This window comes from Drosophila albomicans, chromosome X, assembly GCF_009650485.2.
Source record: "Drosophila albomicans strain 15112-1751.03 chromosome X, ASM965048v2, whole genome shotgun sequence".
In the NCBI taxonomy this organism is placed as follows: domain Eukaryota; kingdom Metazoa; phylum Arthropoda; class Insecta; order Diptera; family Drosophilidae; genus Drosophila; species Drosophila albomicans.
This window is the reverse complement of record NC_047627.2, coordinates 24,317,924-24,330,425: the sequence shown is the minus strand read 5'-3', so window position 1 is coordinate 24,330,425 and position 12,502 is coordinate 24,317,924. Positions and strand designations below refer to the sequence as shown.

At 42.4% G+C, this 12,502-nt stretch overlaps 4 protein-coding genes and 1 long non-coding RNA gene across 5 annotated transcripts in view; 3 read left to right on the top strand and 2 right to left on the bottom strand.

Moving 5' to 3' along the window:
* Window positions 1-248: 248 nt before the first annotated feature.
* On the bottom strand, window positions 249-5,256 carry LOC117574175 (thymosin beta). Its single transcript, XM_034257868.2, has 4 exons — window positions 5,013-5,256; window positions 1,499-1,634; window positions 1,259-1,372; window positions 249-1,120 (listed from the first exon to the last, which is right to left on the bottom strand). The coding sequence occupies exons 2-4, from the start codon at window positions 1,632-1,634 to the stop codon at window positions 981-983; spliced, it is 390 nt and encodes a 129-aa protein (XP_034113759.1). The 5' UTR covers window positions 5,013-5,256; the 3' UTR covers window positions 249-980.
* A 347-nt stretch (window positions 5,257-5,603) lies between these two features.
* On the bottom strand, window positions 5,604-6,758 carry LOC117574167 (beta-1,3-galactosyltransferase brn). The gene has a single exon (XM_034257859.2). The coding sequence runs from the start codon at window positions 6,696-6,698 to the stop codon at window positions 5,733-5,735; it is 966 nt and encodes a 321-aa protein (XP_034113750.1). The 5' UTR covers window positions 6,699-6,758; the 3' UTR covers window positions 5,604-5,732.
* Window positions 6,759-7,213: 455 nt separating this feature from the next.
* LOC127565014 (uncharacterized) overlaps window positions 7,214-12,502 on the top strand; it is a 56,371-nt gene continuing 51,082 nt past the window's right edge. Inside the window, exon 1 of the long non-coding RNA XR_007954402.1 lies at window positions 7,214-7,344. This is a non-coding gene — a long non-coding RNA (uncharacterized LOC127565014). The remainder of the gene's footprint in view (window positions 7,345-12,502) is intronic.
* Window positions 7,433-8,555, top strand: LOC117570308 (DNA repair protein complementing XP-A cells homolog). Its single transcript, XM_034251880.2, has 2 exons — window positions 7,433-7,660; window positions 7,717-8,555. Exons 1-2 carry the CDS (start codon window positions 7,494-7,496, stop codon window positions 8,435-8,437), a joined length of 888 nt encoding a protein of 295 aa, XP_034107771.1. The 5' UTR covers window positions 7,433-7,493; the 3' UTR covers window positions 8,438-8,555.
* On the top strand, window positions 8,740-11,764 carry LOC117570220 (cap-specific mRNA (nucleoside-2'-O-)-methyltransferase 1). Its single transcript, XM_034251757.2, has 2 exons — window positions 8,740-9,573; window positions 9,640-11,764. Exons 1-2 carry the CDS (start codon window positions 8,865-8,867, stop codon window positions 11,367-11,369), a joined length of 2,439 nt encoding a protein of 812 aa, XP_034107648.1. The 5' UTR covers window positions 8,740-8,864; the 3' UTR covers window positions 11,370-11,764.

Genomic DNA, 12,502 nt, shown 5'->3' with positions numbered 1-12,502 from the left:
TCTTTCTGTCTTTCAGCGATGAAATTGAAACAACTTCGCTGCAACTTTCGATCACAGTATCAAACACTAGGTTGAGACCTGCCCACTCGCCAAATTTTCAGCGCTGCCATATTTAGTGAAACAAAAAAACAGTTTTGAATTTTTTTTGTTATAAAATGTTACATTTATGTTTTATTATTTAGTTTTCCCAGTATAAATATATCATATATAAAGTATATAAAAAAAAGTTCATTAAAAAATTACACATACTCTTTTTTGTAGTTTATTCTCTTTTTTGTTTTTCTTCATTTCTCTTTTTTATGTTGTGTTCTGTGTGTGTGTGTTGCATTTTAAATGGTTGCTCGTGTGTGTGTGAGTGTATTTTGCATTTATCTCAATAGTTGATTTAAATAATTTTTGTCTTCATTTTGTTTCTCATGTGTGTCTTTTAAAAAGTACATTAGAAGGTTTAAAAAGTTGTGTGTGTTTTGTTTTGTGTTGCACAATTTACGATTAAAGGGAATTTATTTAATATATATATATATTTTTGCATATATGTGTGAGTGTTTTTTGTTTACAGTAGGAATGAGCTTTTATTTATTTTTCTTTTCTTTAATATTGCAATACGAGAGAACAACAACAACAACAACTTGAATGACGCAAACATATATTTATGTTGCTGTTGCAATTGTTGTTGCTTTTTGTTTAAATATCTGGCTGCAATCTCTCCTGTTTGTATGTGTGTGTGTGTGTTGTTCTTCTCTGTTTTACGTGTGAATCAAAATCAACAAACAAAAAAATTAAATTAAATAAAAAGCAAAAAAAAAAAAAACAAAAATGAAGCCGGGACTAAAAAAAAGAGAGACGAGAATGAAGTGGAGTTGAGAGTGAGTGAGATAGAGATAGTTAGCAAATTGATGCGATTGCTGCTGATTCAGCTGCTGCTGCTGCTGCTCTTCTTCTTCATCTTTTCTCTCCTCAGCAGAAGAAGAAGACTGTGCTTAGGCCTGCTTCTCGGCCTCAATGACCTCCTTGGTTGGCAGCACGTTCTTCTCGTTGGTCTCGGTGTGCTTCAATTTTTTCGCATCAAAATTCTCGATGCCGGCAATAAACTCATTCTTCTCCTTCTCCTGCTCAATTGCTGTAAATAGAGACCGACAGAGAGAGGGAGAGAGAGGGGGATTAGATTGTTGTCAATGTTGCAATGTCCATAAATGTGCTGCGTAGCTGGTTTTTCATTTTTAGCGCAGCTGTTCCAAATCGAGTCTAGTCTACGCACCTTCTTTATCGGGCAATGGATTCTTCTCATTCGTCTCCGTATGCTTCAAATTGGTCTGATCGAATGCGGTGATACCCTCGATAATGGACTTTTGGGTCTTCTCAGCAGCCACATCTGTAAGAAAATATCATTTTTTATTGTATATCAAATGTTTGTAAAGTAAAAAATTTTATTTAGAGTATCTAAAATATAAAGGTACATTTTTCATATATAAAAAACAACGAAAAACAAACAACTTACCTTCGGCGGTGGGCAAAATGATCTTCTCCTGGGTGCTGGCATTCTTCAGTTGCTCCGTATTGAAGCCCTCCAGTTGGCTCTTCAGGTTCTCGGCCACCTTTGGCAAATCCTTGAGTGCTGGTGCTGGGGAAGCCATCTGCAACATAAACACAAAATAAAATAAGAAACATGTTAAGCATTTTAAATTTCGTTAGGTAAATAAAACGTTCTCTATACAAAAACAAAAGAAATGAAAAAAAAATAACCGTTACATTTCCAAGTCAAAAACAAAAGCCCGGATATCGATAAGCGACAAAATGACAGTCACACCGAAATCGTTCTCTCGATAAAGCGGAAATGCGAATCGATAACACAAGGCGATTACACATTCACACGCACAAGTAAACAAAGAAAGACGTTGTCGTTGATTTCAATGTTGAGCAACGCGACAACGGACGTTTTTTATTATGCGATTTCTCATAGCGATTACTTATTGATTAAGAAATAAAAACACAAAGCACAAACAAACTCGAACACACACATATACACGAACACTCATGCACATGGAGTTTGTCATTCGATTCATTGGATGAGTCATAACACTCACAGCAAGGACACACATACTTACATACACACACATGCTTACTAATGTGGGCATGTAAGAGCGAATGTGTGTGTGTGTGTGTGTGTGTGCGGTTTGCTATCGTCGCAACCAGCAGAAATATGAGAGAAAGAAGTTCAGCGAACCTACCGCAGTAGCTACAACAACAACAAGTAAAGCGACTGCGACGTCAACGTCTTAGCAGCTGCGCCGAAGCAGATTAAATTCCAATTGGACAAGCGAGTTATTGTACCGTTATCAGAGAGTCGAAGCCAGCAACGCGCAGCAGTAAACTGCATTTTATCACGTTTATTTTTAGTTGCAAATTAACCAAAAAACTTACTTATTACCCGCGTACATTGTTCGTGCCTTTTTGCTACTTAATTGACAAGAACAAACACACACACACATACTTATGTAGCTCAGGTAGACAGTACTGCAAAAGCTCTTCCTGTTTCTTTCTTTTTTCTTTTCTTTAAATTTGTTTGGCTTGGCTACCCACACAAAGAAAGCGTCGCATTTAATATCGATAACAAGTGCATACAACAACAACAACATGTGTATGTGTGTGTATGTCTGACTTTGTATCTACTACTAAAAAAAAAAAAACGTTACAAGGCCGGCAACCGCGCAAAAAACAACAAATATAAAAAGATATACACGTAGAAAGAAAATATATACAAAGCTACGTTTAATGGCCATATATGGACATTAAGGCGCGCCTAAACGACCGAAACGACGATCGATTGCATTCAAGTCGTGCTTTGCCAGCCGGCCAGTCGATTCGATAGTGCGATGATTGGCCCGACGTGCACCGATGATTATTCGTGTTTATTTAGTCATTTGGTGGCAACTCCTTTTTGAATCGAAACAAAGGCGAACATACAGAAACACACACACACTACACACACATGCATATTTGGACATATACGGTGCTTGTTTTTGATTTTCATTTGAAGAGCGCTCGCTCGATGGGGAGGCAGGGAGTGCACAGAGGGGAGCGGGGGATATTGAAAGAGGGTTGGTTGGAGTAGTTTGCATGTGGCTTGTTTGCCATGAATCAACTTCCAACTTCGAGCGAATTATGTTCGCGATGAATCATTTTATACGTTGTTGATTTTGGATTTTTTATTTTTGCTTTTTTTTATAGCTGTTTGTCTCAGGTCTCCAGCCCACACTTTACACGAGGTGCGCGCTCTCTTTCTTTCTTTCTTTCCCTACTTCTTTCACTTCACACACACATACATAGACAGATAGAGACATTCGCCAAACTTCAGTTTATTTCATTTTTTTTTTGTGGCTCTGTCTTTTGTTTTGTTAATTTTTATATCGGGGTTTATGTCGTTGTCGTCTTGTTGTGTTCAGCTCTGAGGGGGGAGGGGAGGGGAGGGCAGCTCATTTGGCCGGCGCCAGAAAAAAAGAAAAAAAAAACCGCAAATGCGCCGTTAGCCAATTTTGACATTTGAAAGCGCTTCGTTGCCAGAGTCAAAGTCAAATAATGTTGAGAGGAGCCAAAAGGCCGCCTCAAGTGTTGAGCAGCGCCGTTGGCAAAGTGCAAAGAGGAAGAGAGAGCGAAAGAGACAGACTTTCGACTTGGTTGTTGCGGGGGCGAGGCGAAAGTGCAGAAGAACAAAAGAAGGAAGACAAATGACAGACACGTCCGTTTTACACCCACGCAATTGTCTGGACGGAATGAAGGGGGAAGTGAATGACGGGCTTTTTAGGCTCCTGCTCCCACACACACACATATGCAGTGCACGTCTGCAAGTTGTTGGTACATAAATTTCAATATGCAAGTGTATGAGTGTGTATTGAGACACAAAATGAATTTTAAATATGTGCACATCAGGCGCAGTTTAGTCATCATCATCATCATCATCACGCATACTCATTCCCCAAGCATATATGTATGAGTGTGTGTATAACAAATATGTCTGCTTTTACTTTGTTTTAAATATGTTCCTTTTTTTGCTGCCGTCGTTGTCGGCGATAAATTAAAATCCAATTGGATATTATTATCGATAAACGCGCGCTGTGCTGACTGTGCATGCGCCACGCCCTCGCTTAAGAAAATTTGCGACAACACACACACATACGCACACGTACGAATGCAGCTTGAATGCACGCAGCTGCAAATACATACACATATATGCATGTCTGCCGTCATGTGTGTGTGTGTGTGTGTGTGAGCACGCGCATACGTTTTGCTGCTGTTGTGGGGAGGATATTAAGCAGCGTCAAACGCCCCGCCCAAGCACCAGACAAACACAGCAGACACGCACACAGATACAACCACACACACATACACACATGCACATTAAGCAGACGCCAAAAATATATGTACGAAAAAGAAAGAAAAAAAAAACGCCGGCCGGCAAAACTCTGCAGAGAGAGAAGAGAAGCGAAACGAAACGCAGATAAAATAACAAAGAAGCTTAAGGCCGACGACTTAACAGCTGCCCAAATACAAAAATACAAGTAAAAAATAAAGTTAACGGGGTAACCTGAGAAGTGGAAAGGGGGAGACGGACGGAGACGGGAACGGGGCCGAGGCCACAATAAATAATTTATAACAAATGTGAAGAACGCTTCCATTATTTTTCTTTTTCCACTTTTTTTTTTGCAATGAATGGAAATAATGGAAGCGCAGCAAGCAGCTCAAAAAGAATCCAAGAACAACAACAACACGAACCACAACAACGGCTCAAGAACAACGAAGACTAAAAAAAAACCAGTTGGCTTTGACTTTTTGCATCAGAGAGAAGCTTTAGATAGATTTTTTCTCGCTCTCTTCTTTCTTCTTGCAGACTTTTCTCCCCCCTCCCCACATGATAACTTTTTGCAACATTGAAACATAGTCAAGAATTCTGAATTGAAAAGCTGTAAAATTAAATTTAAAAAAATAGCGAAAATGCAAATTTTAGTTAAACTCACCTTAAAAACTGTTGTTTTCTTTTAGTTTGAATTAAGGTTTTTATTGGGTTTAATCGCAAATGTATTGCGCACTTTACAAAAAAGAAATGCGGGTGGGTGAGTTGGCTGGGTGGATATTTATATATATATATTAAGAAATATATATATCTAGTGGAGAGTGTAATCACTTGGCAAATTTGACACTTGCTAACAAATGACTTGTTTTATTATCGCGAAAGCTTACAAGCAAACAGAACGACACACAACTTAATACTGCGCGACAAATTGTTCAAATCCAAATGAAGAAGGCGTACAATTTGGTGTGACCGTAGGTTGCATACTCAAAATATATCATTTTACAGGCCACGGCTAAACTGTCTGGCTAACAACATGGTCACACTGCATGCGGTGGGTTGCCATTTTGAAAATATTGCTTGTAAAATGGCGCCACATTTCAAACGAGCTTTTGTTTTTATCGATGTTTTCTTATAAACTAATTTGAACATACACTAATTTTATTTAATTTTAGCAATTTGCTATGTAAATAGATAATACACTGACTGCAACCACTAACTGGCATTTGAAGAAATTACATTCGAAATGAAATACAAATTGAGTGTAAATTATGTTTAATAAGGCTTGGCATGTTGTGTTGTGTATGTACATTTGTGTAAATAATAGCTTAATACAATTCTCACTAATAATGCTAACATATTGCATTGACATTTTCAGTTCCCAGCGCTACGCATAATTCGCCGAACGCAATTCATTCCACACACGCTCCATTTCGACGGGATCCCCAAAACCATGCGAGGCAATCACATTGCTAAAGCTCTCGGGTCCATCGTAGGGCATCTTGTGGAACAGAAATCGCTCACAATGATGCACAGGTATATGCGCTGTGTACGCCACAATGCCGAGATAGATGTCATCGAAGCGAAACAAGGGAATTGTGCGTCCCACCTCATACATCTTGAGCAGCGCATCGCGCGACAAAATGAAGGCGCCGGCAGTGACATATGGAGGCCAGCGGTCAAATGGATATTCCTCCAGGGACACATACCATTTGCTGAACTTGTGACGCAGTGGCGTGCTCTCAAACACAAAGCCTGCAAAGAGCTCTTTGTTGTGATGCGACTGTCGGCCTTTGCCCAGGAAGCGAAGCACATTCTTGATGGACACATAGTAATCATCGTCGACAAACAGATAGAAATCACTGTTGTTGAAATGTTCACTGGCCCAGCGCAATCCCATCATCGTTTTGATCGTATTATTGAAGTACGCATCGCGGAAATTTGCGCGCAAAATGTCGCCATAATGTTTGGCCTCCGCTTCAGCGGCATCGTGAGCCGCATCCGACTCGTCAGTGACGCCGAGCAGAAAGACTCGTTTGATGTGAACATCGGAGAAGCGCGATTCGTAGCCCCAGGTTTTGCGTATGGCATGACGACGCTGTAAATTGCCCACAGCGCTCTTCACCAATATCGTCAGTCGGGGCGGTTCCGCAATATTACGGTTATCCGTGAACGATGGCAACTGCAAATACTCGTATTCGATGGGTGCGCTCTCATTGTGCAGGGGGTAGTAGTAGTGCCTGTCAAAGTCCAGTTCGCAGAGGTGCGTCAGCAGGCCGAGCAGGTCGACCAGTATGATAAACGGTATGACGAGCGCACATTTTACCAGCAATTTGTAATGTTTTTTTAACATTGCGCGATGTTTGGTGTTGGCGGTGACACTGCCAACGATAAGTTACTAGCACCTGTAGTCGATAACACCCTTTGAACTTATCGTTTGCCTGCCTATCATTGCTGTGCAGTGTTGCACAGCTTTTGAGCAAAGGCCCAAGCGAATTCGGCTAAATATTTAAAAGTTAAAAAAGTGATGAACATAATTCAAGTGAGCATGGTAACATTTTGTTAATGTTACAATTGAGTTAAATCACGATCAATTGCAATATTATTGATTTGCAGCCACACTTTCCGTTGGCTAGTATCGATACACAAATAGCCAATTGAAAAGCGCTAATAAAAGTAGAAACCTAATTATAAATAATTCGAATGCACTTGATAAATTTAAAAAGTGCAGTTGGTATACAGCTGTAACTAAAAATTACTATTAACAGTAGTCGATGCCATCACACATCAGGTACCGTTACAGTTATCGATGCTGTGTGGTGTTGTACAATGTCGGCGCAAGCTCAGTTTTTGTGCAGTGAAAAGTGCGGGTAAATCGAGTGCGCGAGTTTTATTTGAAATGTGCGAATAAAAGTGAATTTCGGGTAATAAAAGTGAGTGTTATAAATATATAAGCAGCCGAAGCAGCAAACGAAGCACGCAAATGGAAATTCAAAAACGTAAGTGCATGCCAATTTGATTTTTCATATTTTGTTGCGTGCGCGCAAAAATGAGAGCGCAAATATGAGGGGTGACTGCCTTAGTTGTAAGAAGAAGAGTAAGCATTGACATAAACACAACGATACGAAATAAAACACCAATTTCAAAAATGTCGGACGAGACGAAGACTGAAACTGTTGCAACTGCGGCGGTAACTGTTGCAAGTGGCTCACAGCTAACAAATGCACAGAAAGCGCGCATCGAACGCAATCAAGCAAAGGCGCAAAAGTTGCGCGAGGCAAAGCTCGTCTCGCATCCTTACAAGAATATTACCAAGTAAGTGTGGCAAATGGAATTGAGCGGCATTTGTAGCTAAATGTGTGTGTATATAGTAAAGGAAACAGCGGCGAGGAACAAATAGGCCAGGCCAATGCCATTATCAAAGTGCAGGGCACCAAGTACATTGACAGCGGCGGCGGTTTTCTATTGGAGCAGCCAGTGCTGCCAATAACTGGTAAAACTGCTAACGGGGATGCAGCTGAAGCGACGGCCGCCATCTTAGATGATGCCATTGCCATACCGGTGGTCTATGAAGAGTGCTTGGACTGCGGCGATCAATATGCCGACTCGTATTTGTTTAACAACTTCGGGCATTCGGTGTGTGACAAGTGTCGCGACACCGAGGAACGACATTCGTTGATCACACGCACCGAGGCAAAGGCGGAATATCTGCTCAAAGATTGTGACTTTGATAAACGAGAGCCGAAATTGCGATACATTAGTCGCAAGAATCCGCACAATGTGCGCTGGGGCGAAATGAAGCTGTATCTGCATCTGCAGGTGCTCAAGCGTGCCATGGAGGTGTGGGGCAGCGAGGAGGAGCTAACGCGTCAGCACGAGTTGCGCGAGGATAAACGCGAAGTGGGCAAGGCACGTAAATACAACAAACAGATGAAAGAGTTGCGCATGGAGGTGCGTAGCAGTCTTTTTACGAAGAAAACCAGCGTTGTGCATCAGCACGAGTTTGGAGAGGACACCTACAACGAAGAGGAGGACAACTATACGCACTCGTGTCTCAGTTGTCCATACACCGAGACCTACGAGAAGATGTAAAGCGTCAGTTTAGTTATAGTTTTTTTTTTTTTGTTTGCTGTTCAGTCAAAAGCACTTGCATTGTCCATGTTCACATGTCTCAAATAGTATTATCAGCGTTAGTTATAAAAATAAATATCATTGCGTGTACTTTGCTGCGGGTTTTAAATTTAGCGCGCATTAGTCGAGAATTTAGCGAACAGCTGTTTTTACATGCAGCGCGCGCGCATCAGCTGATGTTTTGAACGCATCGCGACTATCGATTTACATAATACGCCATTTGCCATTCGCAACGAAGGGCAGGAAAAAAAATGCTATCGTGCGACGCCAAGTCGAAAGACCATCACCAAGAACAGCACCAGCAGAAGCAGCAGCAGCAGCAGCGATAGCAACAACAGCAGTAGCAACAGCAGCTGAAGCTGAGGCAAAGCAGCAACAGCAACAATATATGATAAACAACTTAGTAGGAGCAAGAGCAACAGTAAATCTGGATAATAAGATGGAGGAACCATCGGACGATGAGAACTTCGAGCCGACGCCAAAGAAGATCAAACGGGACTGGCTCAATAGCTATTGCTATTCGAACAAGGTCATGGGCATGATGAAGAAAATGGGTTACGAGGACGACAAAGGTCTCGGCAAGAGCAATCAGGGTCGCCTCGAGCCCGTCATCGCTGTCCAACAGGATGGTCGCCGTGGTTTCGGTCTCAAACTGGACACCGTCCATTGGTCCGCTGGACAATGGGATCCCAGCTGCGAGGAACTGAAGATTGTGGAGCCCGTGGTCTGGCTAAACGGTCAGGTGGATGACAATTGCAGCGCCTATACGCTGGATCAGCTAATGGAGCATCTGGTGTTGGGGGATCGCAAACTGACGCTGGACGATGAGACGCAATATTGCGATCCGGAGATATTGCAGCACATACTCAACGCCAAGACGGTGTTTGATAATCTTAACGATACGGAAATGCGCAGAGCGCGCTCACGTTGCAATCCCTTCGAGACGATACGCAGCTCGATCTTTCTCAATCGGGCGGCTGTGAAGATGGCCAACATTGATGCCATGTGCGAGAACATGTTTACAGATCCACGGGATGCACAAGGACAATCGCTGTTGGGACCCAACGAGCTGCTCTACTTTGCGGACATGTGTGCAGGTTTGCGCCAGGAAGATTACTGTCTATTCCTTCACTTCTTCTAATTCTTTCCCATTGTTAACACAGGTCCTGGCGGCTTCTCGGAGTACGTGCTGTATCGCAAATCGTGGGAGGCCAAAGGTTTTGGTTTTACGCTGCGCGGTGCCAACGATTTCAAGCTGGATAAATTCTTTGCCGCCTCACCGGAGTCCTTCGATGCGTTCTACGGCGACAAGGACGATGGCAACATCTTCGATGCGAGCAATCAGGATTCGCTCAACGCCTACATACGCAAACACACGCCCGAGGGTGTCCACTTTGCCATGGCCGATGGCGGTTTCTCGGTGGAAGGACAAGAGAACATACAGGAGATACTCTCAAAGCAGTTGTATCTGTGTCAGTTTGTCACCGCCCTGAAGATACTCCGGATCAACGGGAGCTTTGTGTGCAAACTGTTCGATCTGTTCACGCCATTTAGCGTGGGCTTGGTCTATCTGATGTACAAGTGCTTTCAGCAAATCGCCATTATCAAACCAAATAGCAGTCGACCCGCCAACTCGGAGCGTTACATTGTCTGCAAGCACAAGCTGCCCGAGACCGAGGCGATCATCGAGTACATGGATGCGATCAATAAGCTGCTCAACGAGCAGTCGCAAGCGGCAGCCGAGGCGAGCGAACAGACGCCTCAGGATGTGCTAGAGATCTTTAATCGGGAGCAAATGCAACAGGACGAACAGTTCATCAACTATATGATCGAGTCGAACAACAGCATTGGGAATGCGCAGATCGTGGGATTGCGTAAGATCGCTGCGTTTGCGCATAACATGGAACTGAAGGAGTCGCGACAGTCTGAGGTGCGTCAGGATTGCCTCAAGGCATGGACGCTGCCGGACAAGTTGCGTCAGGCGCCCGAGGTGAAGACCACCGATCGCCTGCTCGAGGAATTGCTGAGGGATTGGTCAAAGAACCGTGACTGGTTGAATAATGCGCCGCACGAGTTGAACAGCGCAATGGCGTTGCATAGCAGCATTTTGAATGTGGATGACTGGCATTTTATGCCCATCGGACGCGGAGAGACAAACATTAATGGATGCACCATCTTTCTGTGCAAGTCGCGGGGCAATTTGCTGCGCTACACCGAGCACCGGAAGTGGGAGCTTGTCGAGACGAATTTCAATGTGCAACCACGATCGATCTTCTTCGGCGAGATCATGTTCGAGTTCAGCGGCCAAGGACGCACCTCACAGTGCGTCTCGGCGCTGCACATCATGGACGCCATTTGCCTCGGTGGCGTAGATATCCGACGACGTCCGTTCCTCGAGCGGGTGAGCATGTGTGCCAAATATGCGAGCAGTTTGAATAAGCCGCATAAAAAGGATCGCACCTGTGGCGCGATTCGGGCACGTCCTATTTACAGGCTGCGGGACATGGGACGTTTCTTCAACGAGATGCGTCAGTATGTGCTCAAGGATAATTCACAGCGCTTCGGCTATGTCCTCGATGATCAGAAGTTCTTTGTCCCCGGGGGCATTATTCTCTTCTGTGAGCTAACCATGAATTTTGTCACCGCTTTTTCGCGCTCACGCCAGCAAATCTATTACTATAATACCAATACGAAAGAGTCGCTCTTCAAGGAGCAAATCGAACCGCGGAAATTCAACGAGGTCTTCTCCTCGTTTCGGCATTGCTATTCGCGCCGTTTGCTCTGGAAGTGGACGAGCACGCTGCAGGTGGATGAACAGGCGAGTGAGGAGAATGCCACGATATTGTATCGCAGTCACTTTGAGCACTTTATACGCCGCAAACTGACGAACTAAAAACTAAGAATCGAGTGTAAAGTGTGAAGACAACAAATTGGAAATGAGGAATTGGGCTGCAGATCATCATCAAACTTGAAAGAACTCTCCTCTATCCGACCATATAAATACATCTATATATATAAGTTATATAATACATATTTTAAGCGAAAATTTAGAAATGTTAAGCTCATTCTACTATTTTGTTTGTTTCTCCTTTTATATTGTTTTTTTTTTCTATCTTTCTTGATTTTATTTCCTTGCCTGATTATTGCGTCGATCCGCATTGGCATTGGAAATGAATAATAACGATTACACCATTACGTTGTATATTTCCCCCCAAAAATTCATTGCCTATGTATTTAACAATAACACAAAAAAACAACTGAATGACCCCAAACTATATAAATCTTTTAATGTCATCAATGCTTTGTCGATTTTATTAAGTGAATATATAGTTAATTTTACTGTCCGCTTCATATTTTTGGGTGTTCATCAATTTACAATTAGAATATGTATAAAGTCCCCATTTAAAATATGTACATATAAAGACCTTATATTTATTTCGAGACTTCATTACTTCACAAACGAAGTTAAGCTAAAGTGTGGCAAATTCTTTCATTTCATATTTATCAGAATTATAAATGTATAGTAATATTGTGGATACATTGTAGTAGATGTGCTAGAACCCATAAAGTAGAAAGGTACCTCGAGATCTGTTAACTTGATAAGAGTGTGGAAACTTCCGCTGTAGCTTTGAAAATTCGGGGAGTCCCCATTTTGCAGTCTGCAGCAATTAAACTTCTGATGAACACGTGTTCTTATACTCCACACTTTTGCTTACTTTAATTTGTTATACCCGCTACGAAAAGGGTAGAAGGGTGTTATAACTTCGTGACTCCACGCAGAAGAAAACATATCGGACTCTATAAGGTCTATATATAATCTTGATCAGTCCGTCATGTCCGCCTGTCCGTGTGTATTAATACCAAGATCTCAGAGACCATAAGAAATATGTAGATCTATACTTCAATTTGGTATATTTGGAATGTAGGTCTTCATCGATATACCAAATACGACATACTTTAGTATTGTTTGTGGTCCATTTTACATTTTCCTTTTATTCAAAATGTAGTACTACACCGATATACCAA